We start from the raw sequence: 12962 nt of genomic DNA on the forward strand, positions 1-12962 counted from the left end.
ACAACTCGTGTCGACGACACGAGTCATGTGTATGAGTTACGTTTGCGTGAGTGTGTGTGTGTGTGTGTGTGTGTGTGTGTGTGTGTGTGTGTGTGTGTGTGTGTCTATTGTTGACGAAGGCCTTAATGGCCGAAAGCTTTAATTGTGAGAGTCTTTTTGTTGTGCCTATGTGCGACCCAGCATCTCCACTGTATGGTGAGTAGCGACTTTCCTTCTCATAATATTGTTACATTCCATCCTGGATTTTCCATTCTTTGCCTTTCCAGAAATCTTTGTATATACTGACGAGCCGAATTGTGACCACCCGCTTAATAGCATGGTGGCCCATTTTTGGAACGCAATACAAAAGTGATTCTGCGTGTAATGGATTCGATAAGTCTTTGGTAAGTTTTCGGAGGTATTTGGCACCAGTTGTCTGCGCACAGGTCTCGTTGTCCCCATAAAGTACGGGCCGGTTGTTTGTGGGCACGGAGCTGGCTCCCGATAGCGTCCCACATGTGTTTCATTGGATTCATGTCAGGGGAATTCGATGGCTGAAACATCAGTGTGAATTCTGTATCACACTCCTCACACTACTGATGCACGTTTCTGGCCTTATGACAGGGACAGATATTGCGCTGCAAGGTTCCATCGCTGTCGGAGAAGACATCAAGCATGAAAATGATCCTCAATAATGTTCACCAATCCACAGCTGTCATGGTGCCTTCGATTACTATCACAGGTCCCATGGAAACCCACTGAATGCCCTCCATAAAACAATAACACCCTTGTTGGCCTTCATCCTGGCGCGGTTCATGTTTTGAGCGGCCATTCACTTGCATGATTGCGTATACGGTCACGACCTGCAACTCGATGTAACAGGAAATTAAATTCATCCGAGAAACGACATTTTTTCATTGGTCCACGTCCAGACTCGATGATCCCGTGCCCACTGCAGCCGTAATTGACGATTTCGTTGGATCGACATGGAACCAAAAAGGGGTCGTCTGCTGCGGAGCCCCTCGTTTAATAACGTGCGCTGCGAAACATCAGATCTGCCCCATATCGCCGTCCGCAGCTCGTGGTCGTGCGGTAGCGTTCTCGCTTCCCACGCCCGGGTTCCCGGGTTCGATTCCCGGCGGGGTCAGGGATTTTCTCTGCCTCGTGATGACTGGGTGTTGTGTGATGTCCTTAGGTTAGTTAGGTTTAAGTAGTTCTAAGTTCTAGGGGACTGATGACCATAGATGTTAAGTCCCATAGTGCTCAGAGCCCATATCGCCGCCTATGCTGTTTTACAGAGCGGGCGAGCTTCCGACCACGTTCTGTAATTAGGTGTGGATGTAACAGCTTGCCACGTACTCGTGATTTCACCGTCCGTCAACCACTTTCCATAGATGGTTACGACAGTAGTCAAACTCGCTTTTTTCGGTGAATTTCCGCATTTGTGGTTTCCAGAATAATCCCTCTCTAGTCTCTTCTCCCTTTACATACTTTCTTTACTGTGTCACTTTCCCGCAAAACCAACAGGAGGCATTCAGCCAAGCGTTGGCGAGTGGTCATAACGTTTTGGCTTATTCGTGTATAATCAACTTATTGCACAGCATGCTGAATATCTTGTCCCTAAATCAGTTAGCTTACTGTATGTTGGCTGTGGAGAACGAGTTAGTAAATGAGACGTTTAAACGAAGTGCATGCTATTTTCTGAACCGAGAGCGGTTGTAAATTTAAGTGCGAAACTGTTTTCCATCTCCGCTGACCATGAAACGCGTATGATACGCAATATCGTCTCGTCTGGAAGCCAGACTAAACTTATAAGTTGGAGGTTATAATATGTTGCGAAGCAGCTGACATTTTTTTCCCTCCTCTTCAGTGGTCCAGGTGTCATAGTGCTGGCCGCGGAGCGCTTTTTCTGGAGACAGACATATCATTCCCATTAAGAAGTAATTTGGAGCTTCACCAGGTGGGAAAGGAAATGAAGGAGCTTTAGATAGCTGGCTATCTCCTGTTTCTAACGGACATATTTCGTATAGTGTTTTATGTATGTTTCAGAGAAATTAGAAATGCATAGGCGTAGGCGAAGAGAAGTCTTTAAAATTCGCTATCTTTTGGTAGGAAAGGAGAACGAAACATCGAAATTCGTAACAGTGCATGTAGGATAAGGTTGTCCACAGCACAAAGATGTAGGTAAAAGGATTTCTGTGTTACTTTAGATTTACTGGCATTTTATCATTAAATAGCATACATGTCTGCATCTGTAGATGCGTGAAGGTGAACAGAACATGTTCGAAACGCTTAGCTTTATGTGAAGTTAAACACAAAATAAATATAAATGTGGCTGGTAACAGTATAGCGTAAATAATTAAACGATACGTATTTTTGTCCATAGTAAAATTGTTTTATTTTGAGCATTTATATTAAAATGAATTTAGTTACATTAAAAGCATTCAGAAAAAAAGATTCGATTCTCCACTTTAAAAAAAACTGCTACATGTTTCTGACATACGTAACGCTTTTCTTATGGGCTTTTCTTATGGCACTTGAGGTATACGTAAAGATGCGCTGCATAAATCACGTAATAAATGGTAGGATCACCGACAGTATTTGTAGCACTGCTAGGGAAAGAAACATAAATGGAAACTGAGAGCCCACGACTTCTCTTTGCTTTTTTCCCCCTTTTTTTGCACATAATTAAAACCGCTCATCATTCAGTGTTAGTCTGTTGTCTATTTTAAATCCTTCCAGAGTATAAATTGCGTTTAATAAGTAATAAAAATTAGTTGATCGCATAACATCTGCGCATTTGTGTAACAAAAGCAATTATTTTTATGCAAGTACGGATTACATACACAAATGTAAAAAATATATAATTATTGTTGTTATTTTGTACTTAATAGAACGTTCTGCCCCATGATAGAAGCCAAGAGTTTCCTGTTATTACTGGTAAATGCAAACGTTGTTAATGAATAACATATACATGTTTTACGTAAGTTTGACGAACTATCGAAGCGATGTTTGATGTACTTTTTGTTTTGCGTTATTCCTCAGGTTTTTGTCGAGGTAAGCTTTTGTAGCGCTGTATGATAAATCTGTATTGTTTTCTTAATGTTTACTACAACACCCGTCTGTTTCACAGTACACATCGACAATTTTCGAATACAATCTGAATTAAACATTGAAAATTTCAATTTTGCTATAAATACTGTTTACTTTTAAGTATCAGACAGGATATCTATGTTGTTGTTGTGGTCTTCAGTCCTGAGACTGGTTTGATGCAGCTCTCCATGCTACTCTATCCTGTGCAAGCTTCTTCATCTCCCAGTACCTACTGCAACCTACATCCTTCTGAATCTGCTTAGTGTATTCATCTCTTGGTCTCCCTCTACGATTTTTACCCTCCACGCTGCCCTCCAATGCTAAATTTGTGATCCCTTGATGCCTCAAAACATGTCCTACCAACCGATTCCTTCTTCTAGTCAAGTTGTGCCACAAACTTCTCTTCTCCCCAATCCTATTCAATACCTCCTCATTAGTTACGTGATCTACCCACCTTATCTTCAGCATTCTTCTGTAGCACCACATTTCGAAAGCTTCTATTCTCTTCTTGTCCAAACTGGTTCTCGTCCATGTTTCACTTCCATACATGGCTACACTCCATACAAATACTTTCAGAAACGACTTCCTGACACTTAAATCTATACTCGATGTTAACAAATTTCTCTTCTTCAGAAACGATTTCCTTACCATTGCCAGTCTACATTTTATATCCTCTCTGCTTCGACCATCATCAGTTATTTTACTCCCTAAATAGCAAAACTCCTTTACTACTTTAAGTGTCTCATTTCCTAATCTAATCCCCTCAGCATCACCCGATTTAATTTGACTACATTCCATTATCCTCGTTTTGCTTTTGTTGATGTTCATCTTATATCCTCCTTTCAAGACACTGTCCATTCCGTTCAACTGCTCTTCCAAGTCCTTTGCTGTCTCTGACAGAATTACAATGTCATCGGCGAACCTCAAAGTTTTTACTTCTTCTCCATGAATTTTAATACCTACTCCGAATTTTTCTTTTGTTTCCTTTACTCCTTGCTCAATATACAGATTGAATAACATTGGGGAGAGGCTACAACCCTGTCTCACTCCTTTCCCAACCACTGCTTCCCTATCATGCCCCTCGACTCTTATAACTGCCATCTGGTTTCTGTACAAATTGTAAATAGCCTTTCGCTCCCTGTATTTTACCCCTGCCACCTTCAGAATTTGAAAGAGAGTATTCCAGTTAACGTTGTCAAAAGCTTTCTCTAAGTCTACAAATGCTAGAAACGTAGGTTTGCCTTTTCTTAATCTTTCTTCTAAGATAAGTCGTAAGGTTAGTATTGCCTCACGTGTTCCAACATTTCTACGGAATCCAAACTGATCTTCCCCAAGGTCCGCTTCTACCAGTTTTTCCATTCGTCTATAAAGAATTCGCGTTAGTATTTTGCAGCTGTGACTTATTAAACTGATAGTTCGGTAATTTTCACATCTGTCAACACCTGCTTTATTTGGTATTGGAATTATTATATTCTTCTTGAAGTCTGTGGGTATTTCGCCTGTCTCATACATCATGCTCACCAGATGGTAGAGTTTTGTCAGGACTGGCTCTCCTAAGGCCGTCAGTAGTTCTAATGGAATGTTGTCTACTCCCGGGGCCTTGTTTTGACTGAGGTCTTTCAGTGTTCTGTCAAACTCTTCACGCAGTATCTTATCTCCCATTTCATCTTCATCTACATCCTCTTCCGTTTCCATAATATTGTCCTCAAGTACATCGCCCTTGTATAAACCCTCTATATACTCCTTCCACCTTTCTGCCTTCCCTTCTTTGCTTAGAACTGGGTTGCCATCTGAGCTCTTGATATTCATACAAGTGGTTCTCTTCTCTCCAAAGGTCTCTTTAATTTTCCTGTAGGCAGTATCTATCTTACCCCTAGTGAGACAAGCCTCTACATCCTTACATTTGTCCTCTAGCCATCCCTGCTTAGCCATGTTGCACTTTCTGTCGATCTCATTTTTGAGACGTTTGTATTCCATTTTGCCTGCTTCATTTACTGCATTTTTATATTTTCTCCTTTCATCAATTAAATTCAATGTTTCTTCTGTTACCCAAGGATTTCTATTAGCCCTCGTCTTTTTACCTACTTGATCCTCTGCTGCCTTCACTACTTCATCCCTCAGAGCTACCCATTCTTCTTCTACTGTATTTCTTTCCCCCATTCCTGTCAATTGTTCCCTTATGCTCTCCCTGAAACTCTCTACAACCTCTGGTTCTTTCAGTTTATCCAGGTCCCATCTCCTTAAATTCCCACCTTTTTGCAGTTTCTTCAGTTTCAATCTGCAGTTCATAACCAATAGATTGTGGTCAGAGTCCACATCTGCCCCTGGAAATGTCTTACAATTTAAAACCTGGTTCCTAAATCTCTGTCTTACCATTATATAATCTATCTGATACCTATTAGTATCTCCAGGATTCTTCCAGGTATACAACCTTCTTTTATGATTCTTGAACCAAGTGTTAGCTATGATTAAGTTATGCTCTGTGCAAAATTCTACAAGGCGGCTTCCTCTTTCATTTCTTCCCCCCAATCCATATTCACCTACTATGTTTCCTTCTCTCCCTTTTCCTACTGACAAATTCCAGTCACCCATGACTATTAAATTTTCGTCTCCCTTCACTACCTGAATAATTTCTTTTATCTCGTCATATATTTCATCAATTTCTTCATCATCTGCAGAGCTAGTTGGCATATAAACTTGTACTACTGTAGTAGGCATGGGCTTTGTGTCTATCTTGGCCACAATAATGCGTTCACTATGCTGTTTGTAGTAGCTAACCCGCACTCCCATTTTTTTATTCATTATTAAACCTACTCCTGCATTACCCCTATTTGATTTTGTATTTATAACCCTGTAATCACCTGACCAAAAGTCTTGTTCCTCCTGCCACCGAACTTCACTAATTCCCACTATATCTAACTTCAACCTATCCATTTCCCTTTTTAAATTTTCTAACCGACCTGCCCGATTAAGGGATCTGACATTCCACGCTCCGATCCGTAGAATGCCAGTTTTCTTTCTCCTGATAACGACGTCCTCTTCATTAGTCCCCGCCCGGAGATCCGAATGGGGGACTATTTTACCTCCGGAATATTTTACCCAAGAGGACGCCATCATCATTTAATCATACAGTAAAGCTGCATGTCCTCGGGAAAAATTACGGCTGTAGTTTCCCCTTGCTTTCAGCCGTTCGCAGTACCAGCACAGCAAGGCCGTTTTGGTTAATGTTACAAGGCCAGATCAGTCAATCATCCAGACTGTTGCCCCTGCAACTACTGAAAAGGCTGCTGCCCCTCTTCAGGAACCACATGTTTGTCTGGTCTCTCAACAGATACCCCTCCGTTGTGGTTGCGCCTACGGTACGGCCATCTATGTAGAACAAAAATATTCTCTTGGTTACCTGGCCCTTTATATATCGTCACTCAATTTCTAAACGGTTCACCACTTCCAATTATTAGGAGAGTCTAGTAAGACACCGACAACATACGCAAAGAAAGTGATCGTTATGAGGTAACGCCCGGTAGGTGTGCAACACTCCTAATGTAGAGGTGACGCAGGTACAACGTTACCTTGACCACAGCTACTAGGAAATCTACCGTAGTCTACGCTTACCTACAATAGTTTACGTTATCCTAGGTAGCCTTGCAACTCTAGGTATACGATTACGTTAGTTCATTCGCCGGTTTCTCCGAATGGACGCCTCGTCCACTTTCTCATCTCTTCCAACGAATGTACCGGGAGTACCTATCCAGAGCGCACTAGTCAGTAACTCCGTCTCTGCTGACCGGCGCCAGTTCGTCACGCGACCGACTCCCCCGTTTCCTCGGGTCGGCCCGCGGCCAGCGCTTCCCCAGTAGTGTCTTGGACAAATCAGAGGGAGCGCACATGTCGCAAACTCTAACGTAGTCTCCTGCTGCAGCTCCAGTAACTCGCAGTTACTTGCCCTGGTAGTCGTATTTCAGCTGTTTCTCTTAGTCCACGTACAATATTTTCTTTTACAGTGCGTTTTGGGAATGAACTGCCTATCTGAAAGTTTAATATCCCCGCTCTCCCCCCCCCCCCTCCCTCCCCCTCTCTCTCTACTGTAGTACGGATACTACAGACCTCACCGTCGGACACAAAGATCGGCCTTTCGTGACCGCCGCCTGCACTTCGCCGTTCTGTTGCAGAACGTGCATGACAAGGCGGCGTGCGAGGCGATCCTGCGCGTCGAGAACAGCGCCTACCTGCTGCACACGAGCTACCCGGCGTCGCTGAAGATGTCGGCCGCGGGCGCGGCGCAGGCGCCCGCCCCCGGCTCACCCTGCTGCTGCGGCCGCCCCCAGTCCGCCTCCGCCGCCGGCACGTCGCCGCCTGGTCAGCAGCAGCAGCCGCCTCCGCAGAGGCCTTCGTCGCTGCCGCTGCGACGCCCGCTCTCGGTGCCCGAGCCGCCACCTCCTCCGCCCCCGCCGCCACCGGGCGGAGGCAGCCGTCCGCGGCCTGCGCTCTCCGCCCCCGAAGAGCCGCCGGGCCCTTTCCCGCCGCCGCCTCCGGCGCCTCCTCTCAGCTCTCCGGTGAGTTAGCTGCAGCTATTTCATAGTCATCCTTCGTTTAATTTAACGCGAGAGATTTTTTTTTTCTATTGCGATTCCTTGCCCCCTCTTCTTCGTGTCTCTGCGTCGCTGTCGGGCACACTGTAAAAGCGCCATCACGTTGGGCGCGGAATCGATTTTACGTTGTTTTCCGTTGAAGCGGCATGCCGACGAGTACTTGACTTGTGTTAAGCCCCCGGCACGTGGACCACGCATTCGAGCGTTGAGTGTGCCGAGTTTCTGACGTCACAACATGGGAAGTGCACGTTGAGCTGAGTGTTTCCGAACGTGCATGACAATATTTAGCATGTCAGATATTCTGAAAGCGCGTTTGGGAGTAGACCAATGAAATGGAAAAATGCCACCTACGTCATATGACGCCGCTTCTCTTCAGTACAGAGTCGCAAGACGCCATTTTGGCTTTCAGTTGAAGCCCATATGCGTATATGCTGTTTCTAAGCTCCAGAAAATTGCCAATCTGTGGAAAAACCGTTGTTAATTGCACGACGTGTTCTAATAAAGTGACGGGAAACATATTGTTGGCTAAAGAATTATTGTAACTTGCATATTATGAGAGTATGCCGTTTCAAGGCAAAGGAATATTGAGGATTCATTTAAAACGCATTGTTCTTAGTACTATTTCTTATAGTTAAATGATAGTAACATACCTACGATTAAACTTTCAGGAGACGTTAAGACGAAAAGTAAGGTCGTAGATCATTTATGATCAGTGTAGCTAATGAGCAGTAGAAAAGCAGATACGTTATGTGACGTATGATGTGTTGCTGGTTCGCGTTCTACTGGACCCAAACATTTGTATACTAATCTTCTCGTTTTCTAATAGCTTCTGATACTTTATTACTAGTTTAACAGAAAATATTCTACAACATTCGATGTTACGTAAATATACACTGAAGACACAAAAGTTATGGGATAGCAATATCCACAGTTACTGATGACGGCAGTATCGCGTAACAAGGTATGAAAGGGCGGTGTATCGGCGGTGCTGTCTTTCCTACTAAAGTGGTTTATGTGAAAAGGTTTCGGACGTGATTGTGGCCGCACGACGGGAATTAACAGGCTTTGATCGCGGAATGGTAGACGCATGGGACATTCAGTTCGGAAATCGTTATGGAATTCAGTATTCCGAGATCCAGTGTCAAGAGTGTGCGAGAACACCAAATTTCAGGCATAACCTCTCACCACGGACATCGCAGTGGCCGACGGCCTTCACTTAACGACTGGGAGCAGCTACGTTTGCGTAGAGTTGTCAGTGCTAACAGACAAGCAAGGCAGCATGAAATAACTGCAGAAATCAATGTGGGACGTACGACGAACGTATTCTTCAGGACAGTGCGGCGAGATGTGACGTTAATGGCAATGGCAGCAGACGACCGACGCGAGTTCCTTTGCTAAGAACACATCAACTGCAGCATCTCTCCTGGGCTCGTGACCACATCAGTTGGACTCCAAGACTACTGGAAAACCGTGCTCAAGTCAGATCATTCATTTCATTTCCGTGTCCGGTCAGCATTTCCAGAAGGTAGCAACTCCGATGGCCTTGTTGTTTCCCTCGATCAAGTCCTGTGTTGTGTAGGGTTGTTTAAGTTGAGGACAAATTAGCAGGTGGGCCGGGTCTGGTGTTGTTCCGCACCCGCAGGATGTATCTCCGTCAGCTGGAAGAAGCCCCGTTTTCGCATGTTGGTCTTGCAAAGAGGAACGCCCACCCAAAGACAATTGAGCGATCTCCAAATAGGGTAGGGCAAGTCGTTTCCTGAGTTAGCTCTTCCTTTACAGGAATATCACGTGGTAGCTTGCTCGTCCACCCGGTGATGCGGTTAGACTCTGGTGTTCCCTCTAGTGTTCAGTCCTGGCGATGAAGCTCTTTCACGACTTCAGTCGACGGACTAAAGCCTAATGATCATGCAGTGGATGTCGGGGATCATAAGTTTGCATAGCCCTCTCTACATCAGCAGCAACAACCCTTCTAATAGTGGGGGGAGCTATTCCAACAATCGGGTAGATTTTATCGACTGGAGTTTGTTTCGTACATCCCGACAAGATTTTGACGGTCTCATTGATTGCAATATCAACCTGTCTGTTGTGAGTGGATGCACTCCACACAGGTGAAGCATACTCTACAGCGGACACATACAAAGCAAGAGCCGAAATTTTCAGGACGGGAAGCTTGCTCCCCAGGGTGTGGATGTGAGCTTCCTCAAGATGTTATTCCGTGAACTAACTTTCAGCCTGGTGTTATGGCAATGTTTTTTGAAGGACATAGTTCGGTCAAGGGTAACACCCAGATATACTGGTGTTGAACAATGCTCCAATCGTTTGCCTTGCCATGTAACGTCCATTTCCCGCCGAGCTTCTCTATTCTTCAAGTGAAATGCGCACACCTGAGTCGTGTTGAGATTTGGCTTTAGATTATTGGCTTTGTAGTAGGAACCAAGCGTATCTAGCGCAGAAGTCAACTTTTCCTCAGGTCAGATGAGTCCCGATTTCATTTTGTAAGAGCTGATGGTAGGGTTTGATTGTGGTGCAAACCGCACGAAGCCATTAACCCAAGTTGTCGACAATGCACTGTATAAGTAGGTGGTGGGTCCGTAATGGTATGGGCTGTGTTCACATGGAATGGACTAGGTCCTCTGGTCTAAGTGAGTGGACCACTTACCGGAAATGCTTGTATTCGGCTATTTGGAGACCATTTGCAGCGATTCATGGAAATCATGCTCCCAAGCATGTAACTGGGCCACAGTTGTTCGCGATTGGTTTGGAGAACATTCTGGACAATTTGAGCGAATGATTTACCCACCTAGATCGCCCGACGTGAATCCCATCGAACATTTATGGAACGTAATCGAGATGCCATTTCGTGCACAAAATCCTACACCGGCAGCACTTTCGCAATTATGGACAACTATGGAGGCATCATAGCTCAATATTTCAGCAGGGGACTTCTGACTTCTTGAGTCCAGGGCACGTCGAATTGCTGCACTACACCGGTCAAAAGGAGGTCCGACACGATATTGGGAGTTATCGCATGATTTCTGTCACCCCTACTGTAAGTCTGCTCTGTCTGAGAGATGAATTTGTTTGATTGACTTTCTCTACAAGAAAGCTTACGCTACTTTTAGTAAGATATTACGCACTTCCTTGTTTCAAATTGAGTATTTCACATGTTGTAAAGATTGTGCTAGTGAGTAGAAACAGTCATCAAGTACAAATGAAGTTAGGGTTTTAGAAAAAATTTAGAATGATGAAATAATGTACGTGAATAACTATTGTAAATTTGCATCGCACTATTTGTAATAGATTTTTGTAAGCCGATGTCCTTACTGACTGGACATTGTGCTTTCCTTTTTGCCTCGTACTATGTTCATAGATATCGAAATTGTTATTTACGTATACTTAAGACAGAACAGTCTGACTAGCATATAGATAACGGCGGAAATGTGCGTTTCAGTAGAATTACACAGGAATTTTACGCCTGTCCATTTCGTAAACAGTGGGATCTGAGAGCCAATCACATAGGACAACTGCCCCAGGAGCGCACTGCAGTGGCGCATACCACGTCGGGGGATACGTACCGTGTGCACAAGTAGAATAATTTTTGAGCGTTCAACAGAACGTTGAACTCTGCACGCTCAACGTTGACGTTCAAAAGCACGGTCTGTGTTCCAGCGGCTGCAGCGTAGGAACGGACGTGTAATGGTGCGCCTGCCGGGGCGGCAACCCGTCGGACGGCCACGCTGTACATGCCCACTAGGACACAGGCGTACCGTGGAAAAAAATTCGGTCGGTAACGGCCTCCGAGCTGGGCAAGTAAACACAATCTAAGTACACCACTTTACGGTAGATGAGTTGGTGTATAAACGGGCTTGATATGGTAAGGGTCGACCAATCAGAGGAAGCCACAGTTGTGTAAGGAGGAGCTAGTTTCGCCGCGATTATTTTCGAAAAGTCTCGAGGAGAAGACTGTTATTTATAGAGTGCATTATTTGTACCACGTAAAGTCGCTGTGTAATGCGACTGCCATCATCTGACATTGGTAATTCGTCTAATGGTTCAGTTAAGTGATCAAAGTAAGTGATGTGATCCACGAGGCAACCAACTCAAGACTGTGCATTTTACGAGTGCCCACGGTGCCAAAGTAATTATACAAACAATAGTGATTTCCAAACATTTAAATCAATGGATACCGACGAACAAGATGAAATAAACCGATTTTTAGGATTGATTTTGTGGGTGGCGTTGGTGAGTCTTCCATCCATGCGTTAATATTGGTCCCAGGACCCAATGTTTATTCAAACATTACCGCGAAAGGTAATTAGCAGAGATAGTTTCGAAATTCTGTTGAGAATGCTGTATTTCGCAGAGAACAAAAAGTCGCATTTCAAGTTTTGTAGTCCTCTCGTCCTCAGTTGCACATAATATTATGGTGTGTCGATAATTTTTTGCTTTTGGACTGTCTAATTTTCGTGCCATATGCGTTTCCCCTTTATTCTTTGCAAGCATCTTCATTTGGAGGTTTCATGAATGTTGTTCCACATGTTATGTTTTTTCCGTTTTTTGCGATTTTTATCTTCTTATAAATGCCATTTGAAATTTTGTGGCGGTCGTTGTGGCCGAGCGGTTCTAGGCGCTTCAGTCCGGAACCGCGCTGCTGTTACAGTCGCAGGTTCGAATCCTGCCTCGGGCATGGCTGTGTGTGATGCCCTTAGGTTAGTTAGGTTTAAGTAGTTCCAAGCCTAGGGGACTGATGACCTCAGATGTTAAGTCCCATAGTGCTTAGAGCCATTTGAACCATTTGAAATTTTGTTTTGTAGACTTCACAGCATTAGGAACTCGATACTTGTTTTAATGTTATGTGTTGGTTGGTGTAATCATTGAAACAAGTATTCAGTTCCTGGTGCTGTGAAGTCTGAAAAACAGAATCTGAAATGGCCATTACAAGAAGAAGAACAGCGCCGAAAGTGGAACAAAAACACAACATGTTGAACAACACCCACGAAACCTGCCGCTGAATTGCCTTGCAAAGAATAAAGACTAAACGCATATGGCACGAAAATTGTGTTTGCCAGTTTAATTAGACGGTCCATAAGTAAAAATTATCAATATAACGCAATACAATTAAAAAAAGTTGATGTTTCAGATCGTCTCTAAGAAGTTCAGTTCGTTCAGAAGTTCAGTTCGTAATCGAGGTACTGAAGAAAAATTTTAAAAACTGTTATGAACCTGCCGAAATACTTAAATCGCAAAGAAATTCTAACGACCAAACTGAAACGCGGTGAAATGATTAAAAAAGAGAATAGT

The 12962-nt window shown here is 44.0% G+C and overlaps 1 protein-coding gene across 1 annotated transcript in view; it reads left to right on the forward strand.

Annotated features, from left to right (window-relative positions):
• Window positions 1-12962, forward strand: part of LOC126456553 (TGF-beta-activated kinase 1 and MAP3K7-binding protein 3) — a 422096-nt gene that overhangs the window by 75343 nt on the left and 333791 nt on the right. The window contains exon 2 of the mRNA XM_050092300.1: window positions 7242-7625. Within this exon, the coding sequence (XP_049948257.1) occupies window positions 7242-7625 (384 nt within the window). The remainder of the gene's footprint in view (window positions 1-7241; window positions 7626-12962) is intronic.

The sequence above is a fragment of the Schistocerca serialis genome, chromosome 2, assembly GCF_023864345.2.
Source record: "Schistocerca serialis cubense isolate TAMUIC-IGC-003099 chromosome 2, iqSchSeri2.2, whole genome shotgun sequence".
Taxonomy (NCBI): domain Eukaryota; kingdom Metazoa; phylum Arthropoda; class Insecta; order Orthoptera; family Acrididae; genus Schistocerca; species Schistocerca serialis.